This window comes from Rhinolophus sinicus, linkage group LG05 (genome assembly GCF_036562045.2).
Source record: "Rhinolophus sinicus isolate RSC01 linkage group LG05, ASM3656204v1, whole genome shotgun sequence".
In the NCBI taxonomy this organism is placed as follows: Eukaryota; Metazoa; Chordata; class Mammalia; order Chiroptera; family Rhinolophidae; genus Rhinolophus; species Rhinolophus sinicus.
This window is the reverse complement of record NC_133755.1, coordinates 15,600,336-15,616,273: the sequence shown is the minus strand read 5'-3', so window position 1 is coordinate 15,616,273 and position 15,938 is coordinate 15,600,336. Positions and strand designations below refer to the sequence as shown.

Sequence of the window (15,938 nt, the reverse complement as noted above, 5' to 3'; positions counted from 1 at the left end):
CTTCCTAATACTGCTATAAGGAAAAATATTAAAGAATCAATAATACAAGGGCAACTTTGTTACGTCTAGTTACTAGGCCTCACGTTTAGACCTACTTGCACTTCAGATAAAAATGTTAAATCATACGTATAAATAAATAGTTCACTTTGTCATGTATAGTACACAGATTATTTAAAATAGTGCATTCCTGTTTTAATAATACAGCAGGTCCTCAAATAATGTCATTTTGTTCCAAGTCGTTTCGTTATAATGTCCATAATATGATGTAGGAACTTTTATTTATATCAGTTAGCCTGTGGTAAAATTGGATTCAGTATACATCGTTTCACTTAAAGTCACAGAACCTATTGATGACGTTGAATGAGGACTTACTAGAGTTTAAAGAAAGGTGCTCTGTATTTAGCACTTGCTGACCCTAGTAGATTTTGACTGTGCAATTCTACTTGGTACTAAGATGTGTAACAGTGGGCAGTGGCATACATAGATTCAGTGAAGACAGGAACACAAGTAGCGCTCATTTGTTACCTAAGCAAAGGTTGGGCAAATTGGAAAGATGACATCAGCCTTTCCTTTGTGGTTATAACATGAATGGCTGGATTATCTGGTCTTAGAATTTTTGCTGCAGATTGCATAGAAATTTAAATCTAAGTTTCTTCATCTATAAAATGAGATTTAATGATGATTTGTGGACTATACTCACACATGGAGTGTGATTCTTTCCATTAGCATTTGATTCTCCACAGGCCAGCAGATTATTCTTATCCCTGCTTTACTTTCTTCTTTCTGCTTCCTGCCTTTCAGCCTTTCATTGCTTATTGATATTTCCATCAAGGACATTTAGGAAACTAAACGGGGATGAGACCTATGTGGTCCGAGTGGCTAGGAGACTGAGTGTGTGTCACAGATGCCTGCTGTAGTCATCCTGGTAAAGTGGGACAAAGCAATCAGTTAGCACAGTAGTGAAAAATAACCGTGGAATTTTCAACAAGGAGATGTCTGAAGACCTTTCTGAAAGTGGCATTTCCCTAGAGTGGTCAGCAGAAGTTGGATTACAGCAAAGCAGGAATGCATGGGAGTTCAAGAAGGGTTAAGAGAGCATGAACAACTCTTTAGGAGGAAAGTGAAGAGAGCATGAGGTCGAAGGAAAACTTTCTTTGGTGTAAGAAAGACTTGAAGGACAAAGGATGCCAAGTTTCAGTTATGTAAGAAGTTCTGGGATCTAATGTACACAGCATGGTGACTATAATAAATAATACTGTATTGGATACTTGAAATTTGCTAAGAGGGTAGATCTTAACATTCTTACCACACACAAAAAAAAAAAAAGAAAAAGAAAAAAGGAGGGAGGCAAAGAGGAAGAGGTAACTATGCAGAGATTGTTATGTTAATTAGCTTAATTGTGGTGATTATTTCAGTGTACACATATATTGAAACATTAAATTGTACACCTTAAATACATACAATTGTTTTTTGTCAATTATGCCTCAATAAAGCTGGGGGAAAAAAGAATTATTGGGACCATCCTTGGAGGTGGTATCAACTTCCTTGGAGGCATATTGCTGTATGGGGAAGGGATAGTTTCCACGTACTAAGACAGAAGAATGGAAATTGAGAAAATTGATCTGGTTAGGTAACCATATCCAACTTAATGTTTTAATGGCGACTGCCTGGCTCAAACCAAATATTTCATTGCCAAATTCCCAGCACCTAGAACAGTTCCTGGAATATATTAAGTGGTAATAAATACTTGTTGAATGAGTAAATGGTTTAGAGTGTTCTCAGTCAGAAAATATGCAGCATTTAGGAACAGTATATAGAGTTGATAAATAAAATGGAAATAAATTAGTCAAAAACAGCAGAGAACCTTGTATTGCAGATTTTTAGGAATAATCTGACTCCATGTAAATTATTCTTTTATGTAAAGGGTATGTTTTTAAATGCAAAAAGGAAAGGAAAGAGAGAGAGAAAGAAAGATTTGAAGGAGACAATAAAGAGAGAGGAAGGGAGGAAGACAGTTGAAGAGAGGCTGAGTGAGACTGAATATATAAAATGGTGGTCAATAGAGCAAAATCCCTAGGGAAGCACATTAGGATAAATAACCCAGAGCATAGACTGAAGGATTAGATCAAAAGAATAGTTCCAGTGTAACACATGGGGAAAAGATGGGTGTGAATGCAGGCAAATTTGTTGGCAGAAAGTAGGAAATTTACAGCTTCAAGACTTAAAATTAATTGGACCATTAGGAGTCTTCCCAAGCGACTGAGGATATGGAACAACTCAAACTAGACTAGAACAATATGGGTGCAGATGCAAGAAGTTATATTGATTTTGAGATGGAAATATGAGGGAGTTCCAGTCTGATGGATTAATGAGGCAAGATTACTAGCTGGTAGTGAGGAGAATGAATGGGAGAGTAGGAAATTTTAGGAGAGAGAAGTAGACATCTCGGTGGGAGTGGAGGGAACAAGCTTCGGAGAGGTGTGCTGAGTAATGTTGAATGCCTGTTTAAAGTTGGAGGTCATGGATTTAAATTGAAAACAGCATGCCTAAGTGTATCATTTTTCTTCACCAAAGTTCAACTCCTTAGGTGTAAGTACCGAGAAGCTTCTTAGATTTATACAGTTTTGAGCTTTTAATAGACATGGCAAAAGAGGGAGGTACAGGGAGTTATAGTTCTTGACACAGTAATTATGATAAAGATGAACTCTGAAATATGGACTAGACATGAAGGGATGTGAGGAGAAGAAGGGGTGCTAATGAAAAAAGAGAGTGATGGGGTCAACAGAATGGAGGTCTGAATGAGTTTGGAAAATTGTTGAAATGTATGTGTTGCTAGAAAATGGGTTCTTGGTGTTTGTCACAGGAAAGAATTCAAGGATGCACTGAATAAGCCAAGCAAGCAGTAGTTTTCTTAGAGAAGGGACAGTCCACTCCCAGGCTGGTGAGAGCGGGCGGGCTCGGAGAAGAGCAGCTACCCCAAAGGAAAGTGGGGCTTGGGAATTTACCATACTTAAAATGAAGGCATGAAATAGTCAAGTCTTAGGGGTGGTGTTATAGGCGTTTCTAGGTGGGTCCTTGCTGACCACGCCTTCACATTGGGAGGAGGGATTTTTGTCCTTATTTGGCTCTGTCAGAACTGTCAACTGCCACACAGGGGGTGGAGATTTTCCCTAACTGCAATGCTCATAATATTATAATCCATTATAATAAAAGTGCACCTAAACTGGTAAGATGGCGTCCTGAGTCCGCTCTCGGCCACTGAAACCTAGTTCTGGCTGGTCTGGTAACTGCACTTTTTCTTAAGGATGACCTCATCTCATCTCTGCTTTGTGTCTCCCTTCACCTCCTCCTTCCCCACCTCCCCCCCTCTCCCGAGGCCCTATTCTTTCTGTCTACAGTAACAGCTATGCCAGGTATAAGAAAAGCTTGAAGAATAAGAACTTATGTTTGAAGAATGAGATATTTGATCAATGGTAGTTCAGTTTCTGATGATGACAAGATTCAGTGTATAATAATGCAAATGATGGATTAAATTGAGTGAAATGGGTCATTGCTGAAGTCAGTCTGAGAGTTGAGGTTTTGATTGGGTCATCTGTGTGGATCTCAAAGACTTGGAGAATGATAAAGATGAATGGATAAGGATCAGTGACCAGATGATCAATAGATAACAATAAGAGGAAAGGGCAAGTAGTATTGCGGGGTGGTAGGAGTCTTAAAAAACATGGAGTTTGTACGAGCGATGAGAAATAATGGTCTGTAGATGGCAACAAAGAGCAAGGAAAATACTAAAGTTATCCCCCAACCCTGACTTCAATGGAATATGTGATAATAAACTGAGAGACAAATAGAGGAAAGGCAGGGTCCTGAGGGATCAGCCCAAAAGGCAGATAGGCAAGAGAGTTTCCATTCAGAGAAGATGTGTGACATGTGGGAGTTTCCTGACCACCAAGAAGAAGTTCCAGGGGAGGGGTTTGAGGAAAGGAAGGGTGGGGGGATTGGGTCAGAGCAAGGGATAAACAATGTTATAGAGATGAGAATTCAGGTGATAAAGAATGATAAGACAGGCTACGTCAATTGGCAGGTGAAATGGAATTGGTCCCAATAGTCTTGAAGGAAGATAGATAGGTACTTAGTTCTAGTTCTGTGGTCGTTTGGGATAGTGGAGCATCTGGAGTGATCACTCCTTTACTCTACTTGTGGTGAAACAAGTATAATATTTTAAAGTATCTTAAGAAATTATGTTTCATTGAATGCTGTAATAGACATTAGAAGATCAGTGATAATTTTTACTCTTTTGCTCAAGTCACGCTAAGACAAATAGCAAAATCGGTGGGTTCAAAGATGAGACATTTAAGAGGCCATTATTCCATTAAGGAAATTCACACAATATCCTTTCTTGAGCACTGAGGTGCAATGAAAAAAGTACTGGCCTAGGAATCTAAAGAAATGAGTTTTGATCTTATCCATGCTCTTGCTAGTTGTGTAACTGTTTGTCATTTAACCTTCAAATTTTGCTTTCTTCATTTACAAAATAAGCTGACATTATTTGCTCTCCTTTCTTTGCAGTCATGTGATGATTAAATAAGATAGCATATATATGGAAGTACTTTGTGAACTGTTATGAGCTATACAAATATTTTTGGCGTTCTTATTAGGAAAGGGGTTGTCCTGAATCTCCAAAATATCTTTAGTGTGTTGGAAAGTCACCACTGTTGACTTTGGATAATGATTGGGGAGGTACTTTTCATTAGAGGGCAAGTAGAACCCGTCAGCACCAGTGCTGTGGCTTACTCCAGTGTGTTAGGTTTTTCTTAATCTGTGCTCCCAAGGATCTGGGGTAAATTTGGGGATCAGGAACACTAGTCCTTTGGATTGTAAGTAAAAACTTTGATGAGCTATGTAGATGTGAGAGAAAACATTTCCCAAACCCATAATATAAGGGTTAAGGAAGCGTTCCTTTTCTTCCATCAGAGAATTTGAGGTGTCCCTTGAGAACCTCTTTTATCTAAGGTCGGGTATAATAATAGTAGGAAGTGTGGACCTAAAGAGCTGCTGGGCAACATGGTTTATAAATATTTGTTTCTAAAGCAGAAGCTCTTAACCATTTTTATGCCACGGACTCTTCAACAGTTTAGTGAAATCTCTGGAACCCTTCTCAGAATAATGTTTTAAATGTATAAAATGAAATATATAAGATTATAAAGAAAATTAATTATGAGTCACAAAATATTTTTTAAAAAAAATTAGTGATATAGTAATTATGTGTTTCTATATTAATGAATTAAGTAACAAAATCTAGTGACAGGTAATGTAATGTAATTTTGAACTCAAGATGTATATAATGTACATATCAAGTTATAGGTACTATAATATGAAAATATATGTGATTTCCACTGGTGAAAAATATCACAAGTCCAGCTAATAGTACCATGGTTGCTTATGTTTAGAATTGAAGGAAATGCTATATTTCAGATAGAGATTAGTGAAAGTGAAGATTAATTTTGTTCCCGTCCAAGTTCCTGGACCCCTGAACTCTATTTTTTAAAAAAGCCTTGAAAAGTCTGTGGCATTCCTGTTGAGAGCCCCTGCTCCAGAGTGAAAACAAGGAGATTGAACTTGGTGTTTTTCTTATCTACTTGTCTGTCAGTTACAGAGATTGGTATGATAAAATCTTCCACTTGTGGATTTGCCTTCTCGGACTCTTTTATTTTGGTGAGGATTTTTAAAAGTAGATTTTGAGGCTGTGTTATTAGGTTCACATAAGTGCCCAGCTAGGTTACACAGCTAGTAAGTGAAAGAGCAGAAATTCAACCCAGATAGTCAGGATTTGACATTATGGTTATATTAAGAGCGCAAAGCTGAAAATTTATAAGGTAAGTGTTCAACTTGCGCTGTAAAAGACCAGCATAATAAAGCAAAAAAAAGTAGAAGGAAATTAATGAAACAGAAGATAGACATATAGTACAGAGAATTAAGAAAGCCAAAGTTTGAGTCTTTTAAAGATTAATAAAATTAACAAAACTTTGGTAAGATTGATTTTACAAAGAAAGTAGAAATAAAGAAAATAAGGAGTGAAAGGGAGATATAATTAAATATGTTGCAAACATTAAAAGATAAGAGGATAGTATGACAAATTTTACACATAAATATAAAAATATAGATGAAATTAACGAATTACAATTTGCCAAAACTGACTTAAGAAAAGGTAGCTCTATAGTCATCAACTATTTTAAATCCGTAGTTTAAAAATCTTCCCTAAAAGAGAATCTAGACCCAGAGTTTTTACTGAAGGAATAAGTAATTCCAGACTTATTCAAACTATTTCAAAATACAGAAAAAGAGGGAATATTCCCAATTTAACATATGAAGCTATCATCTCAAAATCTGATAATTACAGTATGAGAAAGGATAATTATAGGCCTATTTAACAGAGACAAAAATTCTAAATAATATTAAAAAGTCGAATAGAGAAATTTATAAAAAGAATAATCCATTTTAACCAATAGCCAAGGTGGATTTATCTTGCTTAGCCATGCAAGATGATTTGACATAACAATGTTTACTGTAACTTGCCATATAAATAGATTAAAGGAGAAAAATGGTATGCAGAAAAAGTATTTGATGATATTTAACACCCATTCATGATTTAAAAATGAAAAAGTTATTAGTACATTAGGAATAGAAGAGAACTTCCTTAGCCTAGAAAAGATGATCTGCCATTCTATTAAAACAGAACAGTTCTGTTCATTTACTTGTTCTCAGTTAACTGATATATTTAGCCAGGACTTCCTAAAAGCAGAGATTTAACCCAGAAGTGTGAGTCTAATGATACGAATTTCTAGGATCAGGCAGAGGAAATGTTTTTGGCAAGCCTTGTAGTTTTCTCCAAATCTTGTTAATATACATAGACTGGTGTTTATGCATTTTCATTTATCCAGTAACTACTAGTTAAATATCTACACTGTACCAGGCTCTCCCTTGGGTGTGAATACCTTAATGACAGTCCTGTTGTCAAAAAAGAAACTCCAGGGGAGTAGGCAATCGTAGTCAGAAGACGTTGGCTGTGATAGAGGAATGCACAGAATGCCTTGGGGAGTACAAGGAAGCTCATTCACTCAGACTCATAGGAATGCGACTGAAAAAGGAAGAGCAGGAGCAGTATTTTAAAGGACAAGTTGGAGGGCTAACCTTGCAGCCATGTTAAGATCAGATACTAATTTGGCTCCTCTTTAATCTCCTTTTAAACTTGTAATTCTCCTCATTAAAGATCTCAGCCAATAATAGTAGCTGCTGTTTACTGAAAGCATGCTATGTGCCCAGCACTGTTGTCAGCACTTGACCTGTATTAACCAACCAGTTCAGTCCTCACAGTGCTATGAGGCACGCACTGTAGTTAACCCCATTTTACAGATGAGGAAACGGTAAATTAACCTTTCCAGGTTTAGTCAGCTAGTCACTGACAGGACCTGATTCACACCTTGGCAGTCTTATTCCTGACCCGTGCTCCTCCAGTTCTTATCACTAAACCACACTGTTTCTCCATAGATCGTAACCACTATATTCTTCTTTAGTAGAATTGAGAGAAATGTGCAACAAAGAACTGTAGAAGCTGAGATCTGTGGAACTTTGCTGTGAATGCAGCATTTGTATTGTTACTGGCTTAAGGAGCAAGTCTTAATCTCAGACATTTTGGACATAGTCTCTGGACACCACACTGTTCTCAGATCACATGTACCATTTCAATCAAGTTTAAAAGGCTTCACTTATAAAACATTTTATTTCTAAAAAGAACTAGAATTTTGGGTGTGTTTTTTTTGTTGGTTGGTTTGTTGGTTGGTTTAGAGTTTTGTTATGTGTGTACATAGATGCCCAACATTTTTTGTTAAAACATTCTATCTACATACTATCTAAGAAACCTTTGCCATGAAATTTCTTGTGATTACTTTGGGTTTTTGTGGGGGTTTTGGTTTTTTTCTCTGCTTTACTCCACCTTTGTCTACTCTTGTTCAGGGTTCTATAGGTTCTAAGTAAAAGAAACTCAGCTTAAAATAGTTAAGCTAAAGGGAGTGGTATTGGAAGAGTAGTAGGACCACTAACTGCGTCAGTAAAAGCTGTTGGACAGGGCAGCTCGTACACACTGAGGAACGGAGTTGGAGATTGGTTCCCGCAGTACTCCCTCTTCCTCTACCTCTGTCTTTGATCTTTGCTTCTCTTTCCTGTGTTGACCACATTGCTACCCCTAGTGGCATCGCTTGGTAGTGGGGCAGTCCAGGCTTACCTTATCCCCACGAATAAGCTTAGAGAAGGAAAGACATCTTTCTCTGCTCTTCGATATATATGAATCCCAGGGAAGAATTTGGGCCCAGTTTGGACCATGCGCTTATTCTTTGGACAAATCATTCTGGCAGGGAGGTGAGGTGCTGTGATTGGTTAGGCCCAGACTGAATGACCACACCTGGGTGCGAGTGGGAAGAGCACTGAATTTGACAGAGACATCAAAGCTACATAGAAGCGGGGGATTGGTTTCCCGAAAGGAAGGGTGCTGTTAGAAGAACGGGGAAAGAAAATGCTGAATAAGATAATCACGAGTTTCTGTTAAGGCACTTGCCTATATCCTACCTTTTGGTACTTTTCTCTATTTTGAGATTGTGAATTCTTTGAAGACAAAGACTGTAAATTTGGGAGTCAGACGGCCTTGGATTGGATCCCCTGTGAATTGTTATAGTACTTTGCATTGAACTAGATGCTCAGTAAACAGTTGTTTATTTCAATTCCTGTTTGAAATAGTTTTCATTATTTTTGCCTCATGCTAGCCATGGTTTTAGGTAGATTTTATCTTTACAATTTTTAGTTCTTAACTAAATTATTTAATAATTGCTTCTGTGTTTAGTTCAAGATCTTGTTGGATAAAAGTTATGGGTAACTTGATTAAACTACACACTTCAAAAATATGACTGAACAAAATTCCTCTTCAAATGTTGTAACAAGCAAATTGTTTCCCCATCGTTTTAACAGATTGCATTTTTTATTGAAAATGAAGTACCAACTTAAAGAATTAGCTTGTAAAGATTCTGTGTTAGAAATGAATTAATACAAAAGTAGATGATTTTAACATGTATTTTTCTTCGGTGGCTACATGACTTAAATATATGTTGTATTCAATATTTTTTAACCATTTAGATTTTTAAAAATCTTTTAATATCTTTAGTTTAACTTGCTTTAGGATTTTTGTCGTGTTACATAAAACAAAATATATTTAAATCAATGGCATAATTGATTTATTTTCATTTTCTCCTTAGGAACTGAGAGAAAGCTACAATACACAGCAGTTAGCCCTTGAACAACTTTATAAGATCAAACGTGACAAGTTGAAAGAAATTGAAAGAAAAAGATCAGAGCTAATACAGAAAAAAAAACTAGAAGACGAGGCTGTAAGGTAATATAGCTGATAAGTGTATTATTCTGTTTCTATTAGAATTTTAATTTTGTTGGCCATACTAGTCTGACTATGAAAATTTAAGGGGAATAAAGTGTAAATAAAAGGATCATCCTAAGATGCTAATTAAGGTTCTAAATTTTAGAAATTCAAATCCTTCTTTTAGGGACTGAGTTTACAGTAACCAATTTTATGTTTCATTAGTGAAAAATAGGGACTTTGGAGTCAGACCTAAAAGATCATAAAAACTAAGTGCTTAATTTCATAGTGTTAAGACTGAGTGTAGAATGCCATGTTGGTGCAGTTCTCTTTGTACCACTGAGATACATCAAGTGCCTCCATTTATAGCAAGGAGAAAGAAGTAAGACAGTTGTGTCTGAAGCAGAGAACCATTCGTTTAGAAGTTTTGCGTGATTTTTTTCTGTCAGCAAGGGCCTGTTCTTCATATGTTCCTCTGTTTCTCCCAAGCTCTCTAGTGTCAGAAATTAGTATAGTTAAATATTGATGAACCAACATTTCTTTGCCTTGGAGTAGATGAGTAATGTCCATGAAAGAATAAATAGTTACTGGGGAGGCGAGAAAGACACACTACCATGTAACAGGACTCTTTTCTTAATGGCTTCAGCATAGCAACTTCCGACACATTTTTATTGAGTGGCCACTGTTGTCTGTGATGCAGGTGGATTCTGGCCTACTCTTGCCCCTAGATTCCTCATATGCAATTCTAGTAGGAGATTCAGAGAGTGAAACAAATAGTTATAATACTCTTTACTCCAAGACCCCTACTTTTGTGGCCCCTAACAAAAGATACTAGAATAATATAAAAGTACAGTTAAGTTCAAACTAAGAAGGCTTTTATTTTCTAGTTAACGTGTACACAAGGGAACTCTGCAATCGCTATACAGCTAGTCATTGTCAGAATTTTCGGTTAACACATGCAAGTATCTTGATATCTCTTCATCACTGCTCACAAATTCTATTAGGCCAACACACCTCATTAGTAATACACATTTTCGTTTCAATCATCATCCTCATGCATTATCCTGCTGTAGTAGAGGGAAGAAAGCAGAACAGAAGCACATGTAAGAGCAGTCCAGAGCTGGATCTTAATACTCCGTCTTGATTTCTTGGCCGTTTGCTCAGGTATATTCCCCTGTTGTCCCAAGCTTTTGGTAATAGGTTTTCATCTGGTAGATGTGGCCTTTTGCCCTTTGTCTAGCTTCTGAGTCTGGACCTTTTGCCCTTTGTCTAGCTTCTGAGGCTAGCTTCTGAATCTTCCGGTTCTGGACCAGTTTGTCATCCACTAATTTATACACAAGAAACTTACCAAACTTTAATTTTATATTATCTTAACTCTCTAGTCTTTTCTTTATCCCAGTAAATATGTGGTAAGTATTCTGATCATGGTGTTTATAATGCTATGGGAATTCAAATAAAGGCTAGATTGGGTCATCCCAGGCATGGGAGAGTGTTAGAGAAAGTTACTGAGAAAGGAGGAAAGGGCATATTGGCTGAAATTAAGTATTACAAGAGAAGCATGGCCCTCAACAGAGAGCCAGATGTCAGTCACAGAAAGGGATGGAGGAAGCGCTCTGTGAAGTGATAGAATGTAGGAGGATTGGCAGCGGGTTGAGAGGAAGCTAGTCATGGGATAATGAACCAGGACTATGAAGAGTAAGACAGTTTGGGGGTGAGGAGGAGGGGTTGGTGACTAAGTGGGCCCACAGTTTTTGGAATTATCCAGGATTTCCAAATTCCTCCAGGAATTATAGGGATAGAAACATGGAATTAAGCCAAGGTTTCTATCTTGGTGGGGCATAAATGCCTGCAAACCCCAGGGGGGCATCCAACCACTGTCTTCACTCACCTGATAGTATGTGCTGAGAGTTGGAAAAGCTGCCAAATTTAGTGGTGACAGCTCTGCCTCTGAGTCAAATCATAAAAAATATGTGCAAGGAAGAACTACGGTGAACATTAGTTCTAATACTGAAACAGTTAAGTCTGATCACAGATTACTGACCAGCTAGAAACCAAAATGGAACTTCATCATATATCATAGAGACATGGACAGAAGCATGGACCGTTAGGGGGAAAATGCTGTTATCTAACGAAGGAAAAAGACTTTGATGTGGTAATAGAAAACATAATCTGTCCAGAACACTTCCTATTTCCACAGCAGTGAGAATCCCAAGCCAGGGATTAGGTAGGATGATGGGAATAAGAGCTGGAAGGCAGTCCCTGTGCAGAATCTGGCGAGGAGGGAAGGAACTTTAGATACAATTTTTAGATTTGTTTTCTGAATAGTTTCATTTCAATTAGGTTTGGGAGGTTGGCTGACAGGAATAAATTTGAGGGTGTGGGAAATTGTCAGTCATTTCTTTGTCCAAGGCTCCTCTCTTAATTAATTGGTTTTTCCTATCATCCTAATACCCACTGTTTCTGCACACCCTGCTTCTAATATCTCTTTGCTATATTTATAATATATAATAAATTACAAATATCTAATTATATAAGATTACGTATAAATATGTAAGAAATATATAACATTTCTTCAGTTTGTCGGGAGCAAGATCTTCTGTTACATATTTATTTTGTGTAAAAAAAAGATTAAGGACATTATACAAACTCTTATTCTTTTATGTAAAGGAAAGCAAAGCAAGGAAAAGAAAACTTATGGAGAGAAAATCTTAGAAAGGAGGAAGAAGAAAAACAAAAGCGACTCCAGGAAGAAAAAACACCAGAAAAAGTTCAAGAAGAGGAGCAGAAAGCTGAGGAGAAACGATGTAAGGATAAGGATTAAAATAAAAGATTTAATTTTTCTGAGACAGCAACAAGAAAAAATGGAGATTCTAATGAGAGGCAAAAAAAGAAGAAGAAGAAAAATTAAAACATGATAATCTTAGAATCAGAAAAAACCTTTTTCTAAATTAAACTTGGATGAGAACTGTGTATACTTATTAAAACAGACTGAGGGTAGAAATCTTAAAACAACATGGCAAAAAGAAGATAGTTCTTGCTAGTTATGAGCAGACCATGACATGGTTTTTATAATTGAAGTGAACAGTTTTAAATATTTTATTCAAGCAGCGTAACTAAACTGTTTATTTTAATGAAACAATACAATTTTAAGTGTTTACACATTGAAATTTTATCAGAACATGCACTGTTTTTGATATATCTCAGATTCCATTCCTAAAATACTTGAAATATTAGCGTATCTCTTTTGGATGTACAAACCATTAAATCCTTATTGACGATACAATGTGCTGAAAATTTTATAAGCTAAAGCATTTATTCTGTAAATGAACAAAATGTTTTTAATCTTATCCAGTCTAGTGTATTTGTGAGCTCTTCTACTGTTTTGCTTTTAGAACCATCCTGGTAAATGTATAGATCTTTCTTCAGTCAACCCTGTTTATTTGCTAATCTTCTCATTTGTGACCTCCCTTTTTGTGCGCTTTTTCCCTGTTATGACTTCACAGATCAAACTAAGCCTCTTTTTTTTATTAGTTTCAGGTGAACAAAACAACGTAATGATTAGATATTTACATCCCTCACAAAGGGATAACCCCAACAAGTCTACTACTCATCAGACACCGTACACAGCTATTACAGTACCATTGATTTCAAACTAAGCCTCTTGCTGCATACTCTCCTTCCACTTTGCACAACTCAGCCTCCACCGCTCCAACTCCCGTCCTTAGGTCCCTGCACACCCTGCAGGTTATCTTTTTGTTTTACTGCCTCCAACTTTACTTAAGATGAATATCCTTGTTTGCTTTATTATTGACTCTGTGCCTAGTCAAGATATTTAAATCCTAACAATGTACAGATGGATTTTCATTATACTGTTTGATGCTCTGTTTCTTCTTTTTGATTTTAAGAGCTTTTCATTGAGTCATAGCAAAGATGTGTATACCTGAAAGTAGCAAATACTGACAATTATCTTCTCTTAAGGTGAGCCAGCTAGTGCTTTGGTGAATTATAGAGCATTATATCGCTTTGAAGCAAGGAGCCACGATGAGATGAGCTTTAATTCTGGAGATATAATACAGGTAGGAAACAGTCTTTTTTTCTCATGAATAAGCTAAATACAATGTAATATATTACTTTCTATAATACAGTAGTCCCCCTTATCTGCAGTTTCACTTTCTGTGATTTCAGTTACCCATGGTTAACCATGGTTCAAAACTATTAAATGGAAAATTCCAGAAATAAACAATTCACAAATTTTAAAATGCACACCATTCTGAGCAGCATGATGAACTCTTGCTCCGTCTGAGTGGGACATGAATCATCCCATTGCCCAGCATGTCCACACTGTATTCTACTCACCCGTTAGTCACTTAGTAGACAGACATCTTGGTTATCAGATCGACTATCTCAGTATTGCAGTGCTTGTGTTCAAGTCTGCATCTCTTTCCATTATAAATGTGTGGTCTTCTAACCACTGTTAACCCTTCTTTTTGTTTCCATAGGTTGATGAAAAAACCACAGGAGAACCTGGTTGGCTTTATGGTAGTTTTCAAGGACACTTTGGCTGGTTTCCATGCAACTATGTAGAAAAAATGCCATCAAGTGAAAAATCTGTGTCTCCCAAAAAGGCCTTACTTCCTCCTTCAGTATCTTTATCTGCTACCTCAACTTCTTCTGGGTAAGTTTTTGGCTAACAATGGAGTTTCTATAGCTCTGCAAATGTATGAATACCTACTATGTATTTACGAGTATGTCAACCTGCTACTTAGTCATAGTATACTCTGTATTGGACTCGCTAAGAGTACCTTTTGTTCCAAATTTAATACTGAAATTTAGTAAATTAAAACATACACCAGTAGTTTGTTCATGAATTCTTTTATTCCACAAATTGTGTTTAAACACAATGTATATTATATAAAGGTTGATACATTAGTAGTACTTCATTAGATTCTAAACAATTAAGTATATTTATATCAAAGTGTTATATTTACAGATCACTTTCTTCAAATCAACCAGCAACAGTGACTGATTATCAAAATGTATCTTTTTCAAACCTAACTGTTAATACATCGTGGCAGAAAAAATCAGCTTTTACTCGCACTGTGTCCCCTGGGTCCGTGTCGCCTATTCATGGACAGGTACAAATCTTTAATTTTTGTGTGAATTATTCCTTGATATTGTTCCTGATTTATATAGAATGAAGAATGATTTATGTAGAAAATAGAATGAAGATTTTTGTACTTATTTTTTTTGTTCTTATTCCCATGTGAGGTGAAGAAATTGTTATGTTATTACTTAGAAGTTTCTCAACAATTCATTCTCATCGTATCAAGTTGCTAGCAGCTAAGATTTCTAAGCTCAAAATACCATTTTTACAAATCTGATTATAGTAGTCTTAATTTGTAGTTATTGTAAGAAGAATTTTGGGCTTGGTGGGGTTTGTTTGTTTTGTTTTTTAAATAAGTCATACGTGTAGAAACTGTGTTATATATTTAGCCTCTGGTTTAGATGTAACCATTGCAAGCATTATTACATTAACATTATTAAAGAGAAATCGCAGACTTTATCAGAATAGAGTCCAGTGGATTTCACCTTCACTGAGAAAATGTTATTGCATGATCATAGGTTCCAGGCATTTTATTATGTGCTAGAAATTTAATGGAAAAAAATCCCTGCCATTAAGAAGTCATACATAATCTAATGAGATAGACTTATAAATAAAGAACTGTAAAGTACGAAAAGTATTGTAATAATGGTATTCTACAAAGTCTTGAGTAGTAACCAGCAGACAGAGCATCTCATTCAATCTGTGGGAATTAGAGCAGACTTCACTAAGGGCAAGGTATTTGAGGAAAACCTTTGAAAATAAGCAAGATTTCACCAAAGAGGAAATGGAAGTTATTCCTGTGAAAAAGTAAATTGGGGAAAGTCACTGCAGCATGTTAACACAGGGATTTTGCAGGAAATAAGACTTGCTGATAGTGTGGCTAGAGTACAGGATTCTTGGAGACAGGGTTAAGAAGTGAAGTTAGAGCTAGAAGTTGAGGTTTATTTGTGAAGCGTTTAATACCATGCTAAGCAACTTGGCAGTAAAAAGCCCCTAAAAGTTTTTAAGAGAGGAGTCCAAATGCATATTTTAAAAAGATAACTCTGGCAATTATTGTGTAAGGCCAGATTGGTGGAAGAAAGTAAAGGAAGGAAGAAGACCAGGTAAGGGAGGATATTGCTATTGTAATACTTCGCTATTGCTAAGTAACAAGACCTTGATGTGGTGAACCCATCACAATAATGAAAATGTACAGCAGAAGAATTGAGTTTTAAAAAGTATTAGGGGTTGACATGAAATTGGTAATCCATTGAATGTGGGAAGTGAGGAAGAAGTTGAAGTTAAAGATGCCTCTTCAGAGTCTTTAGCTTGAGTAACCGAAAGGGTGGTGATGTCATTGTCTTGGGTAGGCACGGCAGGAGGAGAGGGCTTGCTGGGTTCTAAACATGATCACAGTTTAGACTTGCAACATAGGTGTCT

At 36.5% G+C, this 15,938-nt stretch overlaps 1 protein-coding gene across 1 annotated transcript in view; it reads left to right on the top strand.

Moving 5' to 3' along the window:
* Positions 1–15,938, top strand: part of ITSN2 (intersectin 2) — a 120,940-nt gene that overhangs the window by 58,406 nt on the left and 46,596 nt on the right. The window contains 5 exon segments of the mRNA XM_074331759.1: positions 9,300–9,436; positions 12,083–12,219; positions 13,394–13,491; positions 13,915–14,090; positions 14,406–14,550. Of these exon segments, the coding sequence (XP_074187860.1) occupies positions 9,300–9,436; positions 12,083–12,219; positions 13,394–13,491; positions 13,915–14,090; positions 14,406–14,550 (693 nt within the window).